Here is a 22,533-nt window from a genome sequence, read left to right on the forward strand (position 1 = left end):
GATCCATGCGCAGCACAGAGGGGGAATGAAGAAGAAAATATGAACACACCACACACAACAGTGTAAACACACTCACACAAGCAAATAGACACACACAAACTCGTATACACACGTATAGTACACGCACGCTCAAGCACACACACACTTACCCCAGGAACTGGGCTCCAGTGGGTCCCACTTCAATGATGCGACCAGCCAGCCCCTCACCCTCCACCATAGGGGGCATAGAGGCCAGACGGTGTCTCTTCACCAGCCTGCAGGTCACCCGCGTGGGTGCAGAACACTTTCTCGGTGGCACAATGATTCGCAGGCCATTGTGACGGCAACCACGCATGGCCCCGCCCCTGGCGTCTACCATGAAGCTGACCAGGAAGCTGAAGAAAAGGGTCCGGCAAGAAATTATTTTTTTAACAATTGGTGGTTAATAAATGCAAAACTTCCGGCACAGATGCCTCCATGCAGACAAAGCAACCGACATTACAGCAAGAAGGGACCATTTTCATGACACCATTCAGTACTGATATAACAACAAGCATATCTCAGCAGATACTATTTCATTCCAGCTTGTTATCTTTCCAGTTTCATTCCACTCAAACTTGTTGCAAGCCAGACAAGCAAAGAGGAGGGCATTGAACAAGATTCTTTCTGGATAATCTTGTTTGTCAAGGAGCAAATAGGCATCAAACATTAGGTATCTTCAGGCAAGCAAATGCTTACAGTAATACTTAAGGTTTCTGTATATGAAATGATTACACACATTACTCATTCCAATTCTTTCATGACTTTGTCGATCAACTTGTTCCTAATGACTTCATATCATTGTTTTCCGTTTCTGTTTCAATTAGTGCTTCTTAAAAAGACCAATTTATTGGGTCCTGGGGGACCACAGTCAAAAGCACCCAACTACAGCCTATGCAGTTTTAATATTTAAAATAGAATAGATGGATAAAATGTTTGCCATGGGTCCTGATTTAAAGTATCACAGACTATCAGGGGGGTAGGGTCATTTTGAAGGAGACAGACACAGATGCAGCAGACAGATTTCCTCATGTGCTCGGTCTATTTTGCAGATTAACTGTACCTTTCATAAAATAATAATTACCTGTTGTTTGTTTTTCTTCAGATGACATTAATTACATAACTAATAATATTTTAAGAAGAATTAAGTTAACATTTTGATGGTTTTGATTTGACGGTTGCTTCTTACAGTAGATTATTCCCCCAGTCGGTAAACCCTGTATGTTATAGGTTATAGGTTAGTAGGATGAGGGTTAAAGATATCTATAGTAAAATTGCAAGACCAGCACTTTTTATCTGTTTGAGTAATATTTGCTGTTTTAGGAAATTACAGTCATTTTATTTTAAATGGAATTATACATTTGTGAACAGTTTTTAAAGATTTTGTCTTGACGTAGGGAGAAATGGGCGTAGGGAAGTTAAAAGACATAACAGATTTAGATCCTTTCATGGGATTTGTTGACAATAAAGAAACCGTTACTACATTAAGACCTGCCTTATTCTTTAAGGATCTGAATTTAGCAAATTCAGATCCAGCTGTCATAAACGCCCCACTGTGCTACATTATTCTCAACATACAGTGCTATTACATTAGGTAGAAAAATATAAGTATTATATTAGGTCTATGTCTCAGCAGATGCTCAAGATTAAAGGAGTTAGATCTGCATCAAGGATAAAAAAAAAAACTAGGTTGGAACATCTCTCGTAAACAAAACCTGAACCCTGGAAATGTAAAGTCGTGCATTATGTAATCATGCAGACAGATAGGATGGGAATGCGAAGATCATTTAAAAGTGAATGAGAAAAAAAGTACGGGCACGGAGGAGAGAAGGAAGAGAGAGTAGCCAAATTAAAGAATAAAGAGTATCACCTGCTGTTGTCATGGTCTAGGCACGGAGAGGAACGGCTAGAAGCAGAATACAACAACACACACACACAATCACAAACACAGCCAAGACAAGACAAGAAGGTGCACAGAGAGGCAACAAAACAAACAAAAAGAGAATAAAGAATAAAGTGAGGAAAACCTGACCAGAGACAGAAAAAGACACAGCAGCAAAGGTGAAAGAATAGAGTAGACGACACAGACGTGAACAAGTGAAGAATAATGTAAGGAAAAATTAAAACTGACTCAGAGGTGACTCATACACTCCTGATAGTGAACAAAAACATGTGAGAGATGGAGTCTCCATTTCAAGAATAAATGAACATCTTTAGTGTCACTTTCACACGAGGGAGCAGTGAGTGTGTGTGTGTGTGTGTGTGTATACCCAGAGTGTAGCAGACTGGAGGACAGCACCACATTATCAAGGTGCTCAGCTCCCCAGCTCAGACGAAACGAGTCCTTATCATGTTCTCTAGACAGAGCCGACACCTACAGACCGACAAGCAGGCCAGATGAAGTCACAAAAGCCCAAATAATCTCAAATATTCTAAACTAAGGACACCTTAAAGGGATAGTTTGGGTGTTTTGAAGTGGGGATGTATGAGGTGCTTATCCATAATCAGTGTATTACCTACAGTAGATGATAGTTGGCAGGCCACCAGTTTGGAGAAACAGACCGGAGAACCGACTCAGGGGCAAGGCAGTGTGCTGCTGTGGACGGGGGCAGCAGCAAAACATTTAGCTACCTAAAGTAACAGCCAACCTAAATAAATCAATGTCAGTTAAAGTGTACATTTACAATATTTTCGCCGCTTTATCTTGCAGACAACCCTTTCCGACAGGGAACTCAAGCCGTTGTATCTATCTATGCTCTCACTAAAAGCCACCAGACTCCATTGAAAAAACCCAGTAATTCTACCTCGTAAAACAGGTGAGTTGTTGATCTTCCACTGCCTCAATCGGATAGTTTGTTTGTGCCATTGTGTGACTTTGGTTAGTTGGGATTCACCAACTGATTGCTTTGGTGAGAGCATAGATAACGACTTCAGTTCCCCGTCGGAAACATAGACTGTATCGCTGTCTCACAGCAATGTAAACCAGCAAAATATTCTAAATATAACGCACACTGATATTGATTTTTTTAGGTGAGCCTTTCTTTTAGATGGCTAAAATACGTTTTTCTGCTGGCCCCATCTACAGCAGTACATTACTTTGCTCCCATGCCGGTAAGCCTGTCTGTTTCTCCAAACTGGTGGCGTGCCGACCACCATCTACTGTAGGTAATACACTGACTATGGATAAGTACCTCATACAACTCCACTTCAAAACACCCAAACTATCCCTTTAGGTAAGGTTATCTTATAAATCTAAACAAAAACCATTGACTTTTTGTATGCTTTGTCCTCACCTGGTGGCTTGTAATCATGTCTTCGATGAGAACACCGTCTCTCTGATGGAAACTTTGGTGAATGGGAGTGTGCTGCGGCCTGTTGGAAAAGCAGGTTGGATTTTCTGAGTGTCTTTTTATGTATTTGTCTTTAGACATGTTTGCATGTACATCATGGCAGGTCGGTCAACAGCAGTGGATGACGGTATGCATTATGCGTCATCACCGGCTTTACTTGTGTGCTGATAAGATTTTGTTAAGTGCGAGTATGTATGTGTCGATCGTGACCTGTCAAGGTTGTGGCTCATGTAGCTGAAGGGATCCAGGTAGTGTCCTGGCAGAGAGTCGTCTCCCAGCTCTCTGAGATCCTCCGCTCTCAGATACTCTCCTCCATCACCCGTCATAGTGTCTTCACCTGGGAGACAAAGATGTGCCATTTGAGTTATAGCATAGAAAAAATAGTCTTCATTATGAGAAACTAAAATTGTAGACCTGGCCAGGAAGTTCTGGATCTTTTATGACTGTATTTATCTAAACATGTCCACAATCATTGCTGCCTGTCTTTTCCATCTCAGCTCATTGAATCATGTGAGAACTTCCAGTCACAGGCCCCTTTCACCAAATTTCCAACATACTAGGTTCATTTGACATGTTTCACTCCTCTGAACACACCATACTTAAGGTACATGCATGTGAGCCCTCTAGTAGGACTACATGACGCTGCCACTATTTGCAATCTGCGTCTGAGCATTGCTCGCAAATTGCTTTTGTGAAACAGGTCTTTGGTTCTGAAGACTTGACAACCTTGTGGACAATGTATTTTTGTATGTCAGCTTTATTAAACCACTGCATTCCTCAATTATCCATAATTATCATAGCTTTTATGATCACATCCACAGCCCCACACATTTCATGCAGTTAGTTTCCGTCATTGCATTAAAACACAATAAACAAAGTTCTGATTACACCCAATAAACCACAAGGTGTTAGATCAAGGAAGGTCTGCTTATGTAAAATCGGAGTGTGTGTCTGTCCGTTACGGGCCGATTGCTTGGCTCCAGAAGTGCTGCTTGCAGCATTGTCGAGAGCCGCAGTATGCTGCTGCTTGCACAAATTAAGTGTGAGGTTGATTGGATGAACGGTGCTACAGCGCCTTCTATTGGCCAAATGGCACCAAATTTGTGATGGTCACTCAGACATAATGTCTACACATGTTCACTAAATGTGGTTGCAATAGCATAAAGTGTTGAGGAGATAGGACATGTTTTTGTAATATAAGCCCTTGGAGCTAACTTTTAGGGCTAGACATAGCAAAACTGTATGGAACATCTAAAAACTAATTTTCCCGGCTTGGTCCAGAGATGTTCTGTACCAAATTTTGTGATGATTGCTCAAAATTTGTAGGAGGAGTAGCAAAAAATCTTATTTGGACAAAATGGGCATGGCTTCTAAGGATAGATTCATCTGGACCTGGAGAATTTGGTTTCTGAGACTTATGGTTAAAAAGTTACAGGCCAAAACACAAAGTTCATTGTTATAGAGCCATCATCTGGCCAAATTACACCACATTCAACACTGCAAGCCCTTGGGTCCCCAGCAATACACCCGCCAAGTGTGAAGTCGATTGGAAGAATGGTTCTCAAGATATGCGAAGGACATACAGACAGACAGAGATTCTTCGTTCTATAGTTAGATTAATTGCACAACAACAAAACTCTGACATATTAAGACTCTGGGGATTACTGATTTGGAGTAAAAGGCTGGAGACAAAATTCTCAAAACAGCATGACTGCACACTACCAATATGTTCACACCAATTAGTTCCAAGAACAAATAGTCCACACCAGGCTGGCGGAGCAGGGCAACCATTTTGCAGTACCTTCCAGCTCCACAGACATCTCAGATAAGGGCTCGTCTTCCAGCCCCAAAGCTATGAAACACACAGCTTTAAGATCCACGGCTACAAAACTACGTCACCAACAATACACAGCTCTTTATGACTATTGAACAAAGAGAGCTAGCTTTTTTTTATCCAAGGTCAGTTTAGAGTTATAATATCCGATGATAAGGGTAGCCTCAAAAAACGTTGCCCGTCCCTTTGTCTTCAAACAGTAAGTTGTTTGATGTTTGCTTAACTCACCTTCTTCATCAGACACATCAAGGATCTCAGTCATGGTCTCAGGAACATTGAGCTTGTGTTTCTCTGTGACCGTCTGATGTGAAAACAGAGAAAAGTTAATCAGGTTTTCTGGAAAATTTCAGACAAAACTTACTGGTTCCATATGTGGAAGTCTAAAGGTCGCACAAGCTTACCGTTGAGGTAGTGATGACCTCCTCAGTGACGACTTTCAGTGTGTCCACTACAGAGATGTAACCCAGACGTCTGGCAATAGACAGAGCAGTGTTTCCGTTCTAACAGAAAGACAGAGAGATAGTGTTCATGTGAAATAAAAGAGAGATTACTCATTTACTTTGCTCATTAATGAGAAGATAGTAAATTCCTTTTTTTTCTTACCACTGTAGTAGCATTGGGCTTGGCACCATGTTGCAGCAACATATTGATAATATGTGTGTTCCCTTGTTGTGCTGCCTGGTGAAGGGGTGTGTATCCATTCTACAGAAGCAAAGATTTTATCACTGTAAAAACTAAATAACAGAGACTTTAACTGTTTTGTGTCTTGTGCTTATTTTCTGCACTTCAAGTTTGACATTTGAATTCTACCTTGGTTTTGGCATTGACACTGGCACCTTGCTGTAACAGGAAGTTCACCATCTTGGCGTTTCCATAGTGACAAGCCACTATCAGAGGGGTATATCCGAGCTGTAGGAGTAGTAGGGAGGATGTAAGGATGAAAAACAAATAGTTATTTCCAGATTTATCTGCTTTGTTTTCCTTGTTTGTGGAGAAGCTGTGCAACAAACGGTCATAAATACAAAGCACCCTGAATGATGTAGATCAGACCTATTCAATTGGCGGCCGGTGGGCCGAATTCGGCTCTTTAACGATCTCCGTCCGGCCCTTTGACCGGACTGTTAAAAGCAACATCAGTGTGTTATTATTTATATAATCTGCTAACATTCAAAATGTATGTGTGTTTACATTGTTTGATTATTAGAAGATCATCATTTTATTAGTAGGTTAATTAGCCCATTCCTTAGTTATGTCTTGTTAAGCACAGAAATACTTATTTAGTTAAAATGTTTTAACCCAGGCTGTTTAAGGAGAGGAAATTTAAGAGAGTCAAATAGGATAAAAAAAAATGTTTTGAGGCAACATTTTGTTTATTAAAGATTAACATGGTGTATTGTTTTCACATTTAAATTCATAGCTTTGCAAATCAGATAGGAAATGTAAATATCTGGCCCCTTGGCACCTTCATTGTTTTTCAAATCTAGTAAGTAATTGAATAGTCCTGATGTACAGTAGATGTATGATGTAGACATTGCCATGCTTCCTTAAAGCCAGCAGGTGGCAGATATGCTGAATTTGTTTGTATGTGTTACTTTTTGTGATTTATTGGTTGAGAGATTCTTCACATTTAAAAGCAGCCGGTAAACACAACCTCCTGCAGTGAATGCACACAAAATAAACTACATAATACACCAAAATAAACCAGGGGGATTCCCATGAATGAGCCAGCGAGTATAACGCTCTTTTCTCCACTTCCATATAATCATCACAACATCAGGGACTATTTTAGTGTGTTTGTGTGTACATCCATGTGCGTGTGTTTGTACCTTAGTTTGCTGATCCAAGTTGGCATCATGTTTGGCCAAAACTTCTGCTGCATTGACTCTGTCTTCCGTGGCTGCGAGATGCAGTGGCGTCAGTCCCGTCTGTAACATACAAAGCACAGAGTTGTCTTAGGCTGCGTACGAAATTCCATATTAACATAGTATTAATTTTACACTAAAACAGTATGTGACACTTTTTTAGTATGTCCGAAACCTTAGTATGAAACCAATGTCTTTGTGTTGTGTGTCTGTGTGTGTAACTACTTAGGTGAAACACTATACATACAGTTATTGGTATGTGGGGCACTACAGAAAAATCTATAACTCAATCCCTGTTGCATATTCTGAATGGTTGCAAGATTAAAGAGAACTAATGGTGCCACCTGCACCCATTAGTAATAATAAACAACCGTAATAGATGCAGTGTCTAAAACAAGTGTCTGACAGAAGAAGCATTAAAACGTGTCTGAGTTTGTGTGTGACCTTAGTGGCTGTGTTGACGTGAGCTCCTTTGCCCAGCAGCAGGCTGGCCATCTCAGCGTGTCCTTCCTGGGCGGCCAGGTGGAGAGGGCTGACTCCCTGCTTGGTCAGAACGTTGGTCTCTGCTCCGTACTGCAGCAGAGCTAACGCAATGTTCGTCTGGTTCTTCTTGGCTGCAATGTGGAGAGGAGTGTAGCCATTCTAGAAAGGGAGGAAAGTGAACAGTTAACATGCTATAACAACATCAATCCATGTGGTTAAAAGTCACCCTATAAATATTAAACAGTGGCTAAAAGAGCAGGTGTTTATGATTTCTATTTTTTCCAGTGTAGCTAAAATAAAAAAACTCAACTTTATTTATGTTGCACCTTTCATACAAACATGCAGCCCAAAGTGCTCAATATAGCAAGATTAAAACAACACAGACATAAAATAACAACAACAAAAGTGGACAACAATAGATACAACTTTGCTAGACTAAAAATTACAACAATAAAATGTTAAATAAAATAAAAGTCAAAATAAAGTAAACACTTAAAAAACTATGGCCATGATATTACTCCAAATTAAAATCCTGATTAAAAAGATATATTTAAAATATAGAGAGCTTGCCATTCTGATATCCAGAAGTATCAAGAAAATCTCAGGTTTTGGTATCAGTTCTTAAAAAATCAAAGGACTTCTTACAGAAGCTTCTTATCTCACTCTCAAGCTCTTGTTATCACGACTATAATGTAAAATCCTCAACAAGATCTTGCGGTAAGCTGAAGAAAAGGGTTCACTCAGAAAGTAAAATGCAATGCTTAATCACAAAATAACTGCTAAAGCAGAATGCATAACATTTTGTGAGAGTGTCTCACCTTTGCAGTAGCATAAGGCGATGCCCCTTTATCCAGCAGCAGCAGAGCTACTTCTTGGTTGTCATAATGAGCTGCCACGTGCAGCGGAGTCAGGCCGTTCTGTAAGAGGAAGCATTTGATTAAACGGTTGATATTTGTGTTATGGAAAAGTGCACATTCAGGATTTTATTGTTTTTTATTTGTGTTCAAATAATGCGTATAAATAATGCTGATTTTGGTTTCACCTTGCCAGCGTCATCAGGGAGAGCTTTGCGTTGAAGGAGAAGTTTTGCTACATCGAGGCTTCCGTACTTAGCTGCTACATGTAATGGAGTGAATCCTTTCTGTGGACGGAAAAGGGAATAGTTTGATTTAAACCTGCATGTCCAAACTGTTAATGTTTAACTGGATATTTGTGAGTCTATGTAAGAATGTGTTTCTCACCTTCGTGGCCAGCGAGTGCGAGGCTCCGGCCTCCAGCAGCACGGCAGCGGTCTCTACCTGGCCCTCCCTCGCTGATATGTGGAGGGGAGTGTAGCCGTTGGTGGTGGAGGCATCTGGATGAGCCATGTGCTGCAGCAGCAACTGGACAATATCAGTCTTCCCCAAACGGGATGATATGTGGAGGGGAGTCTGGTCCTCCTGTGGTTCAGGGTGAAAAGGCAGAGAGACAGGTAGAGACAGTTTTGTATTAGACAAGATAGACAGCAGCCGGAGCTGAGGCAGGCGACATTGCCCAATATTGCTTATTTATGATAAACAGAAGAAAACAGTGATTGACTCTGATGATGCGACAGCTGACTCACCCTGGCTATGGCATCCACCAACGCTCCATTCCTCAGCAGACAGCGAACCACTTCCATCTGACCTGCTCGTGCTGCCATGTGGAGAGCTGTCTCACCACGCTGATATGCAAAGACAGAATGAGCAGTAAGACGCTGTGCTGAAGGAAACACTCAAGATTTCAGAGACAGAGACAAGACCAAGACCAGACCAGTGGGAGTCCCACACTGCATGACATGCTCAGGGTAAAATGTGGACCATGCAAACCAGAGGCACTCCTCAAATTGACCTGAAAGATCCACATTGACATAAGGACACCAACAGAGAGCAAACGAAGATTCCTCTTCATTCACCTCTTTTATTGCTGTATATACTGTATGTGTGTGTATGTATAAGAGTACCATGAGAAATGTTTTGATAAAAATAATAAAATGGCATTACAGAGGTGAATTTTATGTGTGGGAAATTTCCTCTGTTTTATATTATCAATCACAGTAATGATGTTAACAAATAAATCAGATAATAAAAAGGCAATTTAGTGATACCCTTGTAGTTGTGGTCTTGAAATAAAATCCAGAGACCGAGATAAGACCTTCAGAAAACAGGTCCAAGACCGATCTTGTGTACTACAACACTACTACTGACTACTAGGAGTGTAAGAAAATATTGATACACATGGGTTTCGCGATATTATGTTTTGCAATACTGTATCGATTCTCCAAAACACTGTATCAATTTTTAATTAACCTCTTAAAAATCCACCGGCCCGCTATTCTGTCTTTCTGGGGTTGTAGCGGGTTCAGGTTTAAGGCTAGAGTCAAAATATTGGCATCATATGAAACTAGTAAACCGAAGGAATCCATTTGTACCAGCAATGTTATACTTGCGTGTCACGAAGGAGGCTAAAAAATGCTCTAATTTATGCTCAAATTTGGCAAGGAAAAACTGGCAAGGCCCTACTGACTACAGAGAGCTGAACTAACTATTTGTCAGTACTTACAATATTACGGACGTCAGGAGATGCTCCATTCTGTAGCAGAAGTAAAACGATGTTGAGGTGGCCCATGAAGGCAGCTACATGGATGGGAGTCAGACCAGACTAGAAGAAAGAGAGAGGGAGGAAGATAAGCATACAGAAAAGTGTTCTGTACTTTCATGTGCTGCTCTGAGACATTCCCACAAAGTGTCTCACCTCAGTAATGGCCTGAATGGAAGCTCCATATTTGACCAACAGTTCCATCACCTTCACCCTGTTCTTCTTACAGGCGATATGGAGAGGAGTGAAACCATTCTGGTAGAGAGAGAGCGAAAGAGAAATTAACACATAAATACTATATCTACGTACATCTGGAGGAGGAAATTAGAGCTGTAATCTTGTCAACTATTAAATTAATCACCAACTTTTTTGATAATCGATTTGAGTCATTTTTTGAGAAAAAAAAAAAGTCAAAATTCTCTGATCCAGCGACTTAAATATGAATATTTTCTGGTTTCTTTACTCCTCTATGACAGTAAACGGAATATCTTTGAGTTGTAGACAAAACAAGACATTTGAGGACGTCATCTTGGGCTTCCGGAGACGCTGATTGACAGTTTTCATAATTTTCTGACATTTTATAGATCAAACAACAAATCGATTAATCGAGAAAATAATAGCCAGATTAATCAACAATTAAAATAATCATTAATAATAATCGCAGCCCTTGAGGAAATGTAGTTTTAGTTTTATTCTTGGCCCTTTCTTTATCCCATTTCTTACAAGTAATGTGGAACTCGTCAGGAGTATTTACATAGTAAGTAATGAAGTAGTAATGACTTGTATATTGGTAAATAATCACAAAATGTATGGTATAACTTTTTTTACGGTCTCCCGTCTTACTAAGGAGAATGGTGCCGTTTCCCTATGTTTAATTTAATCTGACAGGCATTATAGGAATCATCCCAAACCCAGTATTATCTTCTGCTCACTCTTCCTGTCTGAGCATAGTTACATGCATGTGTGTACTGTATATTTGTGAGTCTGTGTCTATTTTGTGCTGGTACAGTTTTTATTATCCTGTGAATCCCTACCAGAGCTCTGACGTTGGGGTTGGCCTTCTTGTCCAGCAGAAGCTTGGTGACTCTGTAGTGGCCACAGTGAGCAGCGACGTGCAGCGCTGTGAGGTAGTCCAGTGTGACGTCGTCAACAGGAGCCTTGTACTGCAGCAGGAATTTAACACACTCTACGTGGTCTCCCTGGGCCGACATGTGCAGCGGGGACAGTCCGTTCTGTGTGAGGACAAAAGTAACGATGCATTGGTCAGAAAAGCAGCACGTTGAAGAAAGAAATGGCAGAGATGTGAAGCAAAAGGAAGAGAAAAAACAGGTACAATATATGAAGTGCTTTTCAAGGGAAACCACTGAAAGCCTGAGGTTTTTTGATTGCAACACAATTGTGTCCTGTGTCTCTGTTAGGTGAGATCAGCACCTTTATCTATTTATCTATAAAGGACAATTTTCAAAAATTACCACCTTATTTATTGTCACTCCTGTCCCTGAGACATTAAACCCATAACACCCCTCTCAGGACCGGCTTGCACTATACAGAGTAGACTGAAACTTGACACACGTTGATATCGAATTCAGACATTTAGTTAGAAGTTTTATTGATTTTAAGTATGACTGTTTTACATAGTATTTTTAACCTAATTTTTATACCTACGCCAAGGATATTTTAGAAAACATTTATTTATAACTTCTCATGCTGTTGTCTATATGTGTATGCATTTAAATCTTGCTGTTTTATTATTATTCGGGTCTCACTTGTAGATGAGATTTCGATCTAAATGTGATTTCCTGATTAAATAAAGTGTCGAATGGCACAGCCATACACTACCTTGGTTCTAGCTAAGATGGGAGCTCCTCTCTCCAGCAGGATTTCCACTGCTGGGTCGTGTCCACTCCTGGCTGCACAGTGCAGTGGGGTCAGCCCATCCTGTGAGACAATCACACATGCACAGACGAACATGTATAAATATACACAATGTAGAAATTAATCCAGTTTGTCAGTTTAAACAAAAGAGGCAATTGACAAGTGGTTGGTAGACTCTACTAAGCAGTCACTAGACCGATTATTTAATAAAAGCAGTGATGTAATGTAACATTTAGTGTACATTTACTCAAGTACTAAGATTTCAAATGCAGGACAGAGTACTTTTACACTGTGTACGTCTTCCACAACTTAATAAAAGCTGATGTCCAGACTTTAAGTAAGAGTCTCACCTTGGTTTTAGCATCGATCTGACCCCCTCGGTCCAACAGCAGTGCCACCATGTTGGTGTTGCCTCTCTTGGAGGCCACATGGAGCGGCGTTATCCCATTCTGACAAGGCAGGCAAGGAAAGAAAGAAACTGTAAAAATGTAACTTGCACACTTTGCTATTGTACATAGTATGTTATTCTATGTTTATATTTCATATTTTATTTTTGTAGCAGTCTGGTATATTTCTAGTGTATTCTAATATATTCTTTATATGGTGTATACTATAGATATTTATCTCTAGTGTTGATATGTATATTTGCTGTGTATTTACTGTTCCTGTGCATTTCCTGTATCTATCTATCTATCTATCTATCTATCTATCTATCTATCTATCTATCTATCTATCTATCTATCTATCTATCTATCTATCTATCTATCTATCTATCCATCCATCCATCCATCCATCCATCCATCCATCCATCCATCCATCCATCCATCCATCCATCCATCCATCCATCCATCCATCCATCCATCCATCCATCTATCTATCTATCCATCTATCTATCTAACTGCATTTAAAGAAACTGAAACTAACTTCATGGACCGATCTCAAGAAAGCAACGCTGTTGAAAACATGCAAAAACAAATGCAACCTTTGACAAGCTAGGAGGAAATGCAGTTAATGAAGGCTAAGATTAAAAGGGAAAGTTATGTGGTATATGGTAAGTCTCAAAATGAAAAGAAAAAACATAAAGTTTTAATAGACAACAGTACAGAAAATGTGTTGATTTGTTAAAATGGGGGAGATACCCTGGCTGTGAAGTCCACAGCAGCTCCTCTGTTCATCAACAGGGTGGAGACATTGACGTTACCATAGTGAGCCGCGATGTGCAGAGGGGTAAACCCGCTCTGTTTGAGACGGATAAGGAGAGAGGAGGGAAGGAGGGATTGAGATGGAAAGGGAAATAGGTTGGAGGACACAAAAAGGAAGAAACAGAAAATTGGTTGAAACAGCAGGTGAGGTTTTAAAAGATGGGAAAAGTAAGATGAAATGAGAGTGGGAAAAAAAAGAATAAAACGAAAGTAAGAAGGATAGCAAAGGTTAGATTTGTCTGTGGCAGATACAGGAAGGAAACCTGACTCTACTGAACCAGCATTACGATGAGGCAGCATGCTGAAAAAAATAAACTACTCACATCGGTGTAAGAAGAAGCATGAAAAAATGAGCATACCCCAAAATAGCACAGGCAATACATAATGCATGCAAAAACCCTGTAAGTCTGCCATGCTCACTAAAAAAAACACAAATGGTGAAAAAAATCAAAGCACTTTGGGTTTTTGAATACCAAAGGTTCAACGTAAAGGACATTATAAACCAAAACTGAAATACAGAAAGCAACTACGCACTATGTGTATCTGCTTGGACGGACAAATGGACATTCATATATAAACCATATATATATATATACTTATCTACAGTACATAGTTGTAGGTGGATTCATTCCTTACCTTCCCATTCTGATAGACATGGTGCAATTTAATTAAGAAACAGAGTTAACTTAAAGATCAACAACGTGTTTCAGAGAAAAAAACAATGCTATCAACGTGCTTCAAAGTACACATGCTGCAGGTTATGCAAAGAAAAAGCAAGTGCAATTTGAAATGTCAATATCAAAATCTGTAAACATTTAATTGAGTGATTCATTAATTCAAAATATAATACAAATATAAATACAAAAGAAAGTGACAGTAGTGACAAAACTAAATTATATGAAGCGGCGATAGAGTCTGTATACCTCCGTGGTTCTATTGACCATCATCTGGTTAGGACGCATAGAGAGAGAAAGGGGGAATAGGAGGTAGGATTGTTAGGGAAAAAGGGGCTTATCACAACATTCACGTTAAACACAGGGTAAGTTTACAAGATCACACAAATTGAAAACAGAAAGACGTGGAGGCAAACAACAAAGCATTCTGAGAGAGGCGCTGTCCATTAATATTATCATATTCCTAAATCAAATATTCAATAGAATGTATAAAACCATCAACATGAAAAATCACCCATTCGGTGAGATGCATTATCACACACTTCCCTGCTCCCCCTCTTATAATTACACTCTCCCCTGCTTTCGGTTCCTATTCTGTCCCTCCCTCACCTTCGACTGGACGTCCGCGTTGTGGTCGTTCTGGAGCAGCAGGGCGGCAGACTTTGTGTCGTCTTTGCGGGCTGCGATGTGCAGGGCCGGGAGGCGGACCTTACCCTTGGTGTCGTGCTCCAACAGCAGGGAGACCACTGAGTTGTGGCCCTGCTGGAGGGCGATGGCCAGCGGGGTGAAGCCATCCTGGAAGAGCAGAGAAGAATAAACAAGAAAAATTAAAAGGAGCAGTGTGTAGGATCTGGCGGTATCTAGTGAGGACCAACTGAAGGCTCTCCCGTGTGCCAAGCGTGTAAGAGAAAAGGAAAAAAAGCATGTAGGATTGCTACGATGACCAACACGAAAACGGGAATGGCCCTCTCCAGAGCTAGTTGTTGTAAGAGTAGAGTGCGAGTTTACATGGGAAGTGAGTCGTGATGCAAGAGAGAGAGAGCGGGGCGGCAACGTCAGAGAGAAACGTTATCGACTCCGGCCCAAGCAGGAAAAATGAACAGTGTTTGGTTTGTCCTTTCTGTAGAAACATGGCGGCCAGCTCTGTGAAGAGGATCCGCTCCCCTATGTAGATATGAACGGCTCATTCTAAGGTAACGAAAACACAACGACTCTTATTTTCAGGTGATTATACACTAAAGAAAACATACTTATTAATATTATATTCCATTTCTGCCAATAGATCCCCCTAAATGTTACACACTGGTTTAGAGAAAAATGGGGATCTCAGTATACCTCTGTTGCAATGCTTTGGTTCCCGTCGTTTTCCAACATGAATCGCACCACCTCCAAGTGATTCTCCTGGGCTGCCATGTAGAGAGGAGTGAAGCCATTCTGTGGAGGCAAAAGCATACAGTTCATACTTGCTCACACACATATAATGTAAGATAATATTCTTGCCATTGGTGTTACACATTTTTTGCATTATCTAATAGCTTTTGATCATTTGAGCAGCTTCTCACCTGTGACTGAGAATTGACGTCTCCTCCTCTCTTCATCAGTAGTCTGACTACTTCTTTTTGTCCGGCCAATGCGGCAATATGGAGGGCAGTGTTTCCTTTCTGCAGAGAAAAACAGAGTTAAGGCCACCAGCCAAGTGTGCATCCTGTGTGGGAATACATGCCTTAAAGATTAGACCTGCTTGAAAGGGATGTTGAAGGGATGATGAAAGGAAATGTTTTGATTTTGCATTTGTTTTTATTTCCAGGACTTACTGACTGATTAAATAGTACATTTAGTATTTTTCAACCTGGACCCTATAATTCCATGTTTTTGTGTCTAACTGATTAATAAGAACAATTTCTGAAATTGGTCCAGTATTGAGGGAGAACGCTGTAGCTGCTCATGGGCTGCAATATGGTGCTATTGGGGCAAGCTGGCACCGTCATTTACGTCCATTAAAAGTGCTCGTTTTTGTCATGACAGGCTCTGATTGTTATTATAGGTGTCTGACAACATTATGGAAAAAGTCTTGACGTGATCCCGGTAGACAACGGTGGAATAGTAAAAGACATCCATGTTGGAAACGTGAGTGTCAGCCGGGCAGAGTTTGTTGTGTTGTATAGAAAGGGTAGCTTAGTGTTATCTAAAAGATTTTCAATGTCATGGCTTAATATTTAGATGATTTTGACGATGTAGATGATGTCTTTCAATTCACGGCTACCCGTATTTATTTGAGCCAGAGTATACAGATATTCAGATTTTTCACATCGAGACTTCTCCTTGAGCGGGACTTGGACACAATAACAAACAGACCGGATCAAGAGAAAGGTAAGAAAAAGGTTTTATTTCTCTGTATGGTCCTTTCTATAATGTTGTCAGACACTTATTATAATAACAATCTGATCCTGTCAGTGGCAAAACAAGCACTTTTAGTGGATGTAACGTTACTGTACACTGACGCTGCTCACTTGCTACAGCGAACTCCCAAAATACTGGACCAATTTCAGAAATTGTTGTCCCCGTCAGTCACTTAGACACAAAAACATGGCAAAAATAGGGTCCAGGTTGAAAAATCTTGAAGTTACCCTTTAATATCAAAGGCCAAATTCATGTCAATCCAAGGACGTTGGCAGCAGGGTGACAGATTCTTTGCAGGCTGTTTACTGTTGCTAGTTGTTAAACCTGACACATTAGACACCAACAGAGTCACATACCAAACAGCTTGCCAAGTAGCTTACCCTCACACTCCCTCTCGCCCCCCCTGTCTCCTTCCAGTAAAAGTAGAATATCTAATCACGATGTACTTTGACTTGATTTAAAATGTTGTTATAATCTCAGTATCAATTAAAAGAGGAAGAAATACAAAAAAAAGAATCCAGAAATGCATATGAGACCTTCATGTTGGACTAATTGGAGAACATTTGGTTATTTTGATTGTATAAAGTTGCAAAATTAAACTATTTCCATATGACCTCTTACATCACCCTCAGGTCCATCACCACCCTTGCGAATCAAGTTTCATAGTTCAAGAGAGACGCAGTGATTTACGTAGTTCTTTACAACTGATACCACTATATATTACTCACATTCATGTGCACTCCTTCCCGTCATCTCCCCCTTTCTCTCTCTGTCACCCAGCTATCACTATCATCCCCTCCCTCCTTTCTTTTTTCCACATGTCTTCCCCGATGTATATATTGACATGCTGATATGTGCATGTACCTTGGTGGGAGAGTCAACAGGTGCTCCTCTCTCCAACAGTTCCTCCACTAAATCCTTGTGTCCCTCCTTCGCTGCCAGATGCAGAGCGTTCAGACCGTTCTGGAGAGAAAAGCAAAAGAAAACATAAACATAAGACTTCAAGAAAACAAATGTGGTAAAGTGATTATTGCAACTAGAGCTGCAGCGATTAATCCATTAGTTGTCAACTATTAATATAATCTCCATCTATTTTGAGATTCGATTAATCGGTTTGAGTATCTTGATAAGAAAAAAAGTCTAAATACTCTGAATCCAGCTTCTTAAATGTGAATATTTTCTGGTTTCTTTACTCCTCTATGACAGTAAACTGAATATCTTTGAGTCGTGGACAAAACAAGACATTTGAGGACGTCATCTTGGGCTTTGGGAAACACTGATCGACATTTTTAACCATTTTCTGACATTTTATAGACCAAACAACTAATCATTTAATCCAGAAAATAAACGACAGATTAATCGACAAGGAAAATAATCGTTAGTTGCAGCCCTAATTGCAACTGAGTGGTGCTCATGGAATTACATTACAAGTATGCATACTACTTTTGTGAAGACTACAGTGTAAAGTTGCTGAAATCTTGATACGTCATACTGTTGTGAGGTGTTGAATTACACATTGAAATACACATCACATACGAACAATGTTATGTGTAGTAGGACTGGAACATATTATTCAACAACTTTAGGATCAGAAAAAATATGTGTGTAAAATATGAACTTAAGAAATTAGGGCTGCAACTAACGATTATTTTCATTATCGATTAATCTGTTGATTATTGCCTCGATCAATAGATAGTTGTTTGGTCCATAAAAATGTCAGAAAATTGTGAAAAATGTCGATCAGTGTTTCCCAAAGACCAAGATGACGTCCTCAAATGTCTTGTTTTTTCCACAACTCAAAGATATTCAGTTTACCGTCATAGAGGAGTAAAGAAACAAGGAAATATTCACCTTTAAGAAACTGGAATCAGATAATTTTGTCTTATAATTCCTAAAAATTACTCAAACTGGTTAATCAATTATCAAAATAGTTGGCGATAAATTTAATAGTTAATATAACAAATAACCAGAAAAAAACAAAAAGAAAAGAGATGCTTATTTATAGAAATATTTTTGGAGATCAACATCCAGCAACTCAAACACGAGAAGTTCGTCATCAGTTAGAGTATATCTGACTGATTTTCCCCTCAGGCAGGTTTGGTGTGAGCGTTAAATCAAAGGCCTCTGATCCATCAACTAGAGCTACAGGTAAGCAGCAGCACACGAGGAGGAGAGTAGAGAGTAAATGTTTCACACTGATGCAGCACAACTGATGTATTTATACATGCAGAAACACATTTCCTCTGAGACAGACGAGTATACACACACAGAAGAATGATTCACCTCATCCTCCTCCTCCTCTTCCATTCTGCGCCGTGTCTCTCTGAAACTACGAGAGTATCTTAAACCGTGACCTCGTTTTTTATCCTTCGGGTTTCCTGCTCCTTTTATTCAAACCAATCTCTTTCCGTCGTCTTTCCTTCCTGTCAGTTCCCTCCGTAAGTCTTTCTTTGCTCTTTTCTATCTTTCGCCTTCTTAAACGGTGCTGGGTTTAGAAGTGATGGAGCTCCGACCATCAGCAGCGGTCCTCTGCCTCCATCCACTATCCCCCCCGGTTTAGATCCAAGCTTCTGGGTCTGTCTGCCTTTGTCTCCCCCCCTGCAGGCTCTATCAGATGGGTTATAGAGAGGAACTGTGTCTCCTGGCTCTGGAGGCTCTCCTGGCACTGATGTTAAAGAGGAGCCGTTAGGTTGCTTACACCTCAATCATTGCCTCCTTCCTTCCCTCGCGCACGTAAAAAATGCATGCACACACACAAGTAAATTAACACACACACACTCTCTCTCTCTCTGAGTCGCCAAATGCCAAACAGCCAAAGGGGTGTCATGTTTCTGCACAGTCATAGAGGGTATGTAGGACACACACACACACACACACACACACACACACACACACACACACACACACACACACACACACACACACACACACACACACACACACACACACACACACACACACACACACACACACACACATGGATACTCATATTTAGAGGCTGCTGAAAATGTCAACCTTTCAAAAAGAAAAAAAGAGGGCATTCCTCAGAGGCCAAAGTATGTCAGTGAATGTCTTGTCAAGTGTGTCACAGATATGTAACATGACTTTAAAAGGAAAACATGAGAGCAACCATCATGTCCTAGAATAAAATACTTTAAAAGGCATATATTCCCTCATGCAATTAATTCCTAAAGTATAAATATATGACTTGTATTTCCCTTTTTTGAAAAGGGACAATAGGCCTCCAATTAGAAAGCTAACTTACTGTTGCACATATGGCCCTGATAAAGTCATGCTTAAAGCTACAGCTGGTAACTTTAATTAAAAATAACTTTTTGTAATATTTGCTCAAACTGTCACTATATTACTGACGCTTGTACATGAGACGGATAATCAGTGAAAGATCAGGTTCCTCTGCCTCCTCCTCGTGCTCCTAATGGCATTTGGAAGATTCCACCGCGCCCGAACCAAAACAACCTATCGGAGCCGAGCAGTCTCCACAAGTCCAGACATACCAACCCGACATCGAAGAACTAGCGGCGACGAAGGCCATCTGTTGCGTCGCCTCACATCGCATATGCCTTGGCCAAAAGGTTGCACTCGAACACACCGCAAAGACTACACCCGATGGACAACTACCACGTATGTTCTGCACCTGCGTGAGATGAAATAACTCTCCCTACCACCAGGCGGCGGTAGCCTGTATTTGTCATTCAAAAAGGGAAACCACAAGACCGAGGACGGCGGATATACAAGCCGATGTTATGATACGTACATGAAACAAAGCGCCGTTTTGTCATTTGAGGAGCTGTTTCACCAACATAATTAAAATCTTTCATCCTGGTTGGAGTTACACAACTCATAGCTTATCACAAACTAGGGCTGCAATTAATGACTAGTTTTATTATCAATCTATCGGTTATTTTTTCTCCAAATAATAGATAAGATAATAAAGAAAAAAACACCAAATCCTCACATTTGAAAATCTTTAATCAGCTAATCGTTGACATTTTTGCTGGAAAAGCTAGACTTGGTAATCTTCTTCAGAACATTTTTTGTTATATTAGTTGAAATATTAAAAGAATTGTTGTGTTTTCATTTGCTTAGAATGATTCCTTCATATCTACATAGGGAGTGGATCCTCTTCATGGAGTCCACCATGTTGCACCATCATGTTTCTACATTACCGCAGTCTTGGAAAGGGAGGAGTGAGCAGAGGAGTACTCAGTTGCAATCTGAAACCACACGACTAGATGCCGCCAAATCCTAAACACTGTACCTTTAATTATATAATCAATAATATAATTATTACCAACCCTAGCTTTAAACACCTTTCAAAATATGAATAACAGACTAATCCTTTCAGCATGATCATCAGGTCATCAGGCGATGGGTGTGGTTGCACTGAGCTGGAGATGCTTGTCATACTCTCCTACGGAGAAAGGTTCATCAGGTTTGTGAGGTTTCAATGTCAGTGCTTCCAATGTCATCCCTCCAGTTAATCATAAATCAAATTACTCAGCCAGTCCATTTTCATTGCGCTGCCAACAGGTGAGAGATGAAACAACTTCCAAACATGAGACTAGATGCTCTTTGCTGCAGTTTGAACATGCAGAAAGTTGAGTTTCAGCTTCAGCTGTGTGTTCTGAAATGGCGGACTCTCTGACACAGCAATAATTATGCAATCTTCTTATAGAGTTTCAATCACATTTCAGCCATTATGTATTCCAGGAGAGACAAGCAAAACCCACACATACACACACTCTGTCACACAAACTGATCTAAATCTCTTTTTTCCTCTGAGCTGTAAGTGAAAGCTTCATTTAGCTAATGGACGCTCAGCCCAACACAGTGATCCCTGGCAGTTCGTATAGAGCTTCCTGGCAGGAGGGACACCGCTGAGCTCCGGCCAGCGCAGATTAATATTCACGTCCCTGTGACCGCTGACCTTTGTTCTAATCACACGTGGTAATAAATGGTCACGTTTATTTGGTGTTCTTTTATAGGCCAAAGTGTCAGAGGGGATGAACGTTGGAGAAAAAAGAGGAAATAATGTAAATGCGTGCAGATCAAAGAGTAATATCACTCACCAAGGATTAACATCTGGGTAGATTAGAGGAGAAGTCTAATTGTGAGGAAACGAAACAGCTCACAAACACACACACAAAAATGACACACTCGTAATGAACAAACTCTCTCACACACAGAGATAAATCCAAAATTATACGCTCAACTTACAAAAACATACGTGTGTGTTCACAAAGTCACGCTGCCTAAAACTGGGAGCTAAAGTCATCTGTCAAGAAGGTGTTTTATTTATATCGCTCACTCACTGCCATAGTGTGACTGTGGGTTTGGCAGACAGGGAGTATATCTCTTTCTCTCCCTCTCTTTAACTAAGATGGACAGCCCTCTGCCCTTGGCGCCAGATTCTGGCCTTCGCCACCCCGTTGCTGCTTTCTAGGATTAGCAACGAACACACCGCTGAGGGAAATACTTTAAGATTCCTGTGTGACGTTCCAGCGTCTCCCGCTCTCTTCCACATGACTCAAGTCAAGACACCACTGATGATATTACAACTAGGCTACTGTTATTAATTTTAAGATACATTTCCTGAACCGTATCTTACAACGATACAGAAAATGACAATTGTAAAAATGCGATGTTGTTCCCGCATGACCTGTGCTATTACTGACAGTGTTATCCAAGTGATACACTGTGCTGATATTTGTAATTAACTCATGAAAAAAATTCAGTTTGTACTTAAAACCTTCATTTTAAAGTCTCTGCAATGATATCAATTAGTTGTCAATATGGCTGTCAATCGGTAAAAATATTTAATCAAAATTAATCACGATTAATCGCTGCCCCCTCTTAGTCGATTAGTCGACTAATAGTTTTGGTGTTAGTCGACTAAGATTTCTTTAGTTGATTAGTCGTTTTCATACATTTTCATGCTGAATGACTTATTTTCAAGAAACTTGTGAGCACATCTCTGGTAAACACAAGATTTAAAGATTTAAAGTGGTGCTTTTGTGTGACTCTTTGTGGAGAAACTCAGTTTTGCAGATCTGTCGATTAAATCGACTAGGAGGTAACTAGAGGTCAGCCCTAGTTACTTCCAATTAACCAGACCGCACATTTTAGATTTATAGAATATCATGTCTGTTGTTGCTCTCATCAACAGAGCTCTTACTCTATTGACTGCAATGCTGACAG

The 22,533-nt window shown here is 40.3% G+C and overlaps 1 protein-coding gene across 2 annotated transcripts in view; it reads right to left on the reverse strand.

Annotated features, from left to right (window-relative positions):
* ank2a (ankyrin 2a, neuronal) overlaps positions 1-22,533 on the reverse strand; it is a 90,944-nt gene that overhangs the window by 41,893 nt on the left and 26,518 nt on the right. For both annotated transcript variants that reach the window (XM_074630187.1, XM_074630188.1), the window contains exons 3-28: positions 17,179-17,277; positions 15,477-15,575; positions 15,250-15,348; positions 14,524-14,709; positions 14,164-14,187; positions 13,178-13,276; positions 12,389-12,487; positions 12,003-12,101; positions 11,198-11,395; positions 10,320-10,418; positions 10,128-10,226; positions 9,151-9,249; positions 8,789-8,986; positions 8,590-8,688; positions 8,366-8,464; positions 7,509-7,706; positions 7,029-7,127; positions 6,013-6,111; positions 5,806-5,904; positions 5,604-5,702; positions 5,431-5,503; positions 3,579-3,705; positions 3,312-3,390; positions 2,289-2,392; positions 1,889-1,924; positions 150-374 (exon numbers count right to left, since the gene is read on the reverse strand). In XM_074630187.1, the coding sequence (XP_074486288.1) occupies positions 150-374; positions 1,889-1,924; positions 2,289-2,392; positions 3,312-3,390; positions 3,579-3,705; positions 5,431-5,503; positions 5,604-5,702; positions 5,806-5,904; positions 6,013-6,111; positions 7,029-7,127; positions 7,509-7,706; positions 8,366-8,464; positions 8,590-8,688; positions 8,789-8,986; positions 9,151-9,249; positions 10,128-10,226; positions 10,320-10,418; positions 11,198-11,395; positions 12,003-12,101; positions 12,389-12,487; positions 13,178-13,276; positions 14,164-14,187; positions 14,524-14,709; positions 15,250-15,348; positions 15,477-15,575; positions 17,179-17,277 (2,933 nt within the window). The remainder of the gene's footprint in view (positions 1-149; positions 375-1,888; positions 1,925-2,288; positions 2,393-3,311; positions 3,391-3,578; positions 3,706-5,430; positions 5,504-5,603; positions 5,703-5,805; positions 5,905-6,012; positions 6,112-7,028; positions 7,128-7,508; positions 7,707-8,365; positions 8,465-8,589; positions 8,689-8,788; positions 8,987-9,150; positions 9,250-10,127; positions 10,227-10,319; positions 10,419-11,197; positions 11,396-12,002; positions 12,102-12,388; positions 12,488-13,177; positions 13,277-14,163; positions 14,188-14,523; positions 14,710-15,249; positions 15,349-15,476; positions 15,576-17,178; positions 17,278-22,533) is intronic.

This window comes from Sebastes fasciatus, chromosome 3 (genome assembly GCF_043250625.1).
Source record: "Sebastes fasciatus isolate fSebFas1 chromosome 3, fSebFas1.pri, whole genome shotgun sequence".
NCBI classification, from domain to species: Eukaryota; Metazoa; Chordata; class Actinopteri; order Perciformes; family Sebastidae; genus Sebastes; species Sebastes fasciatus.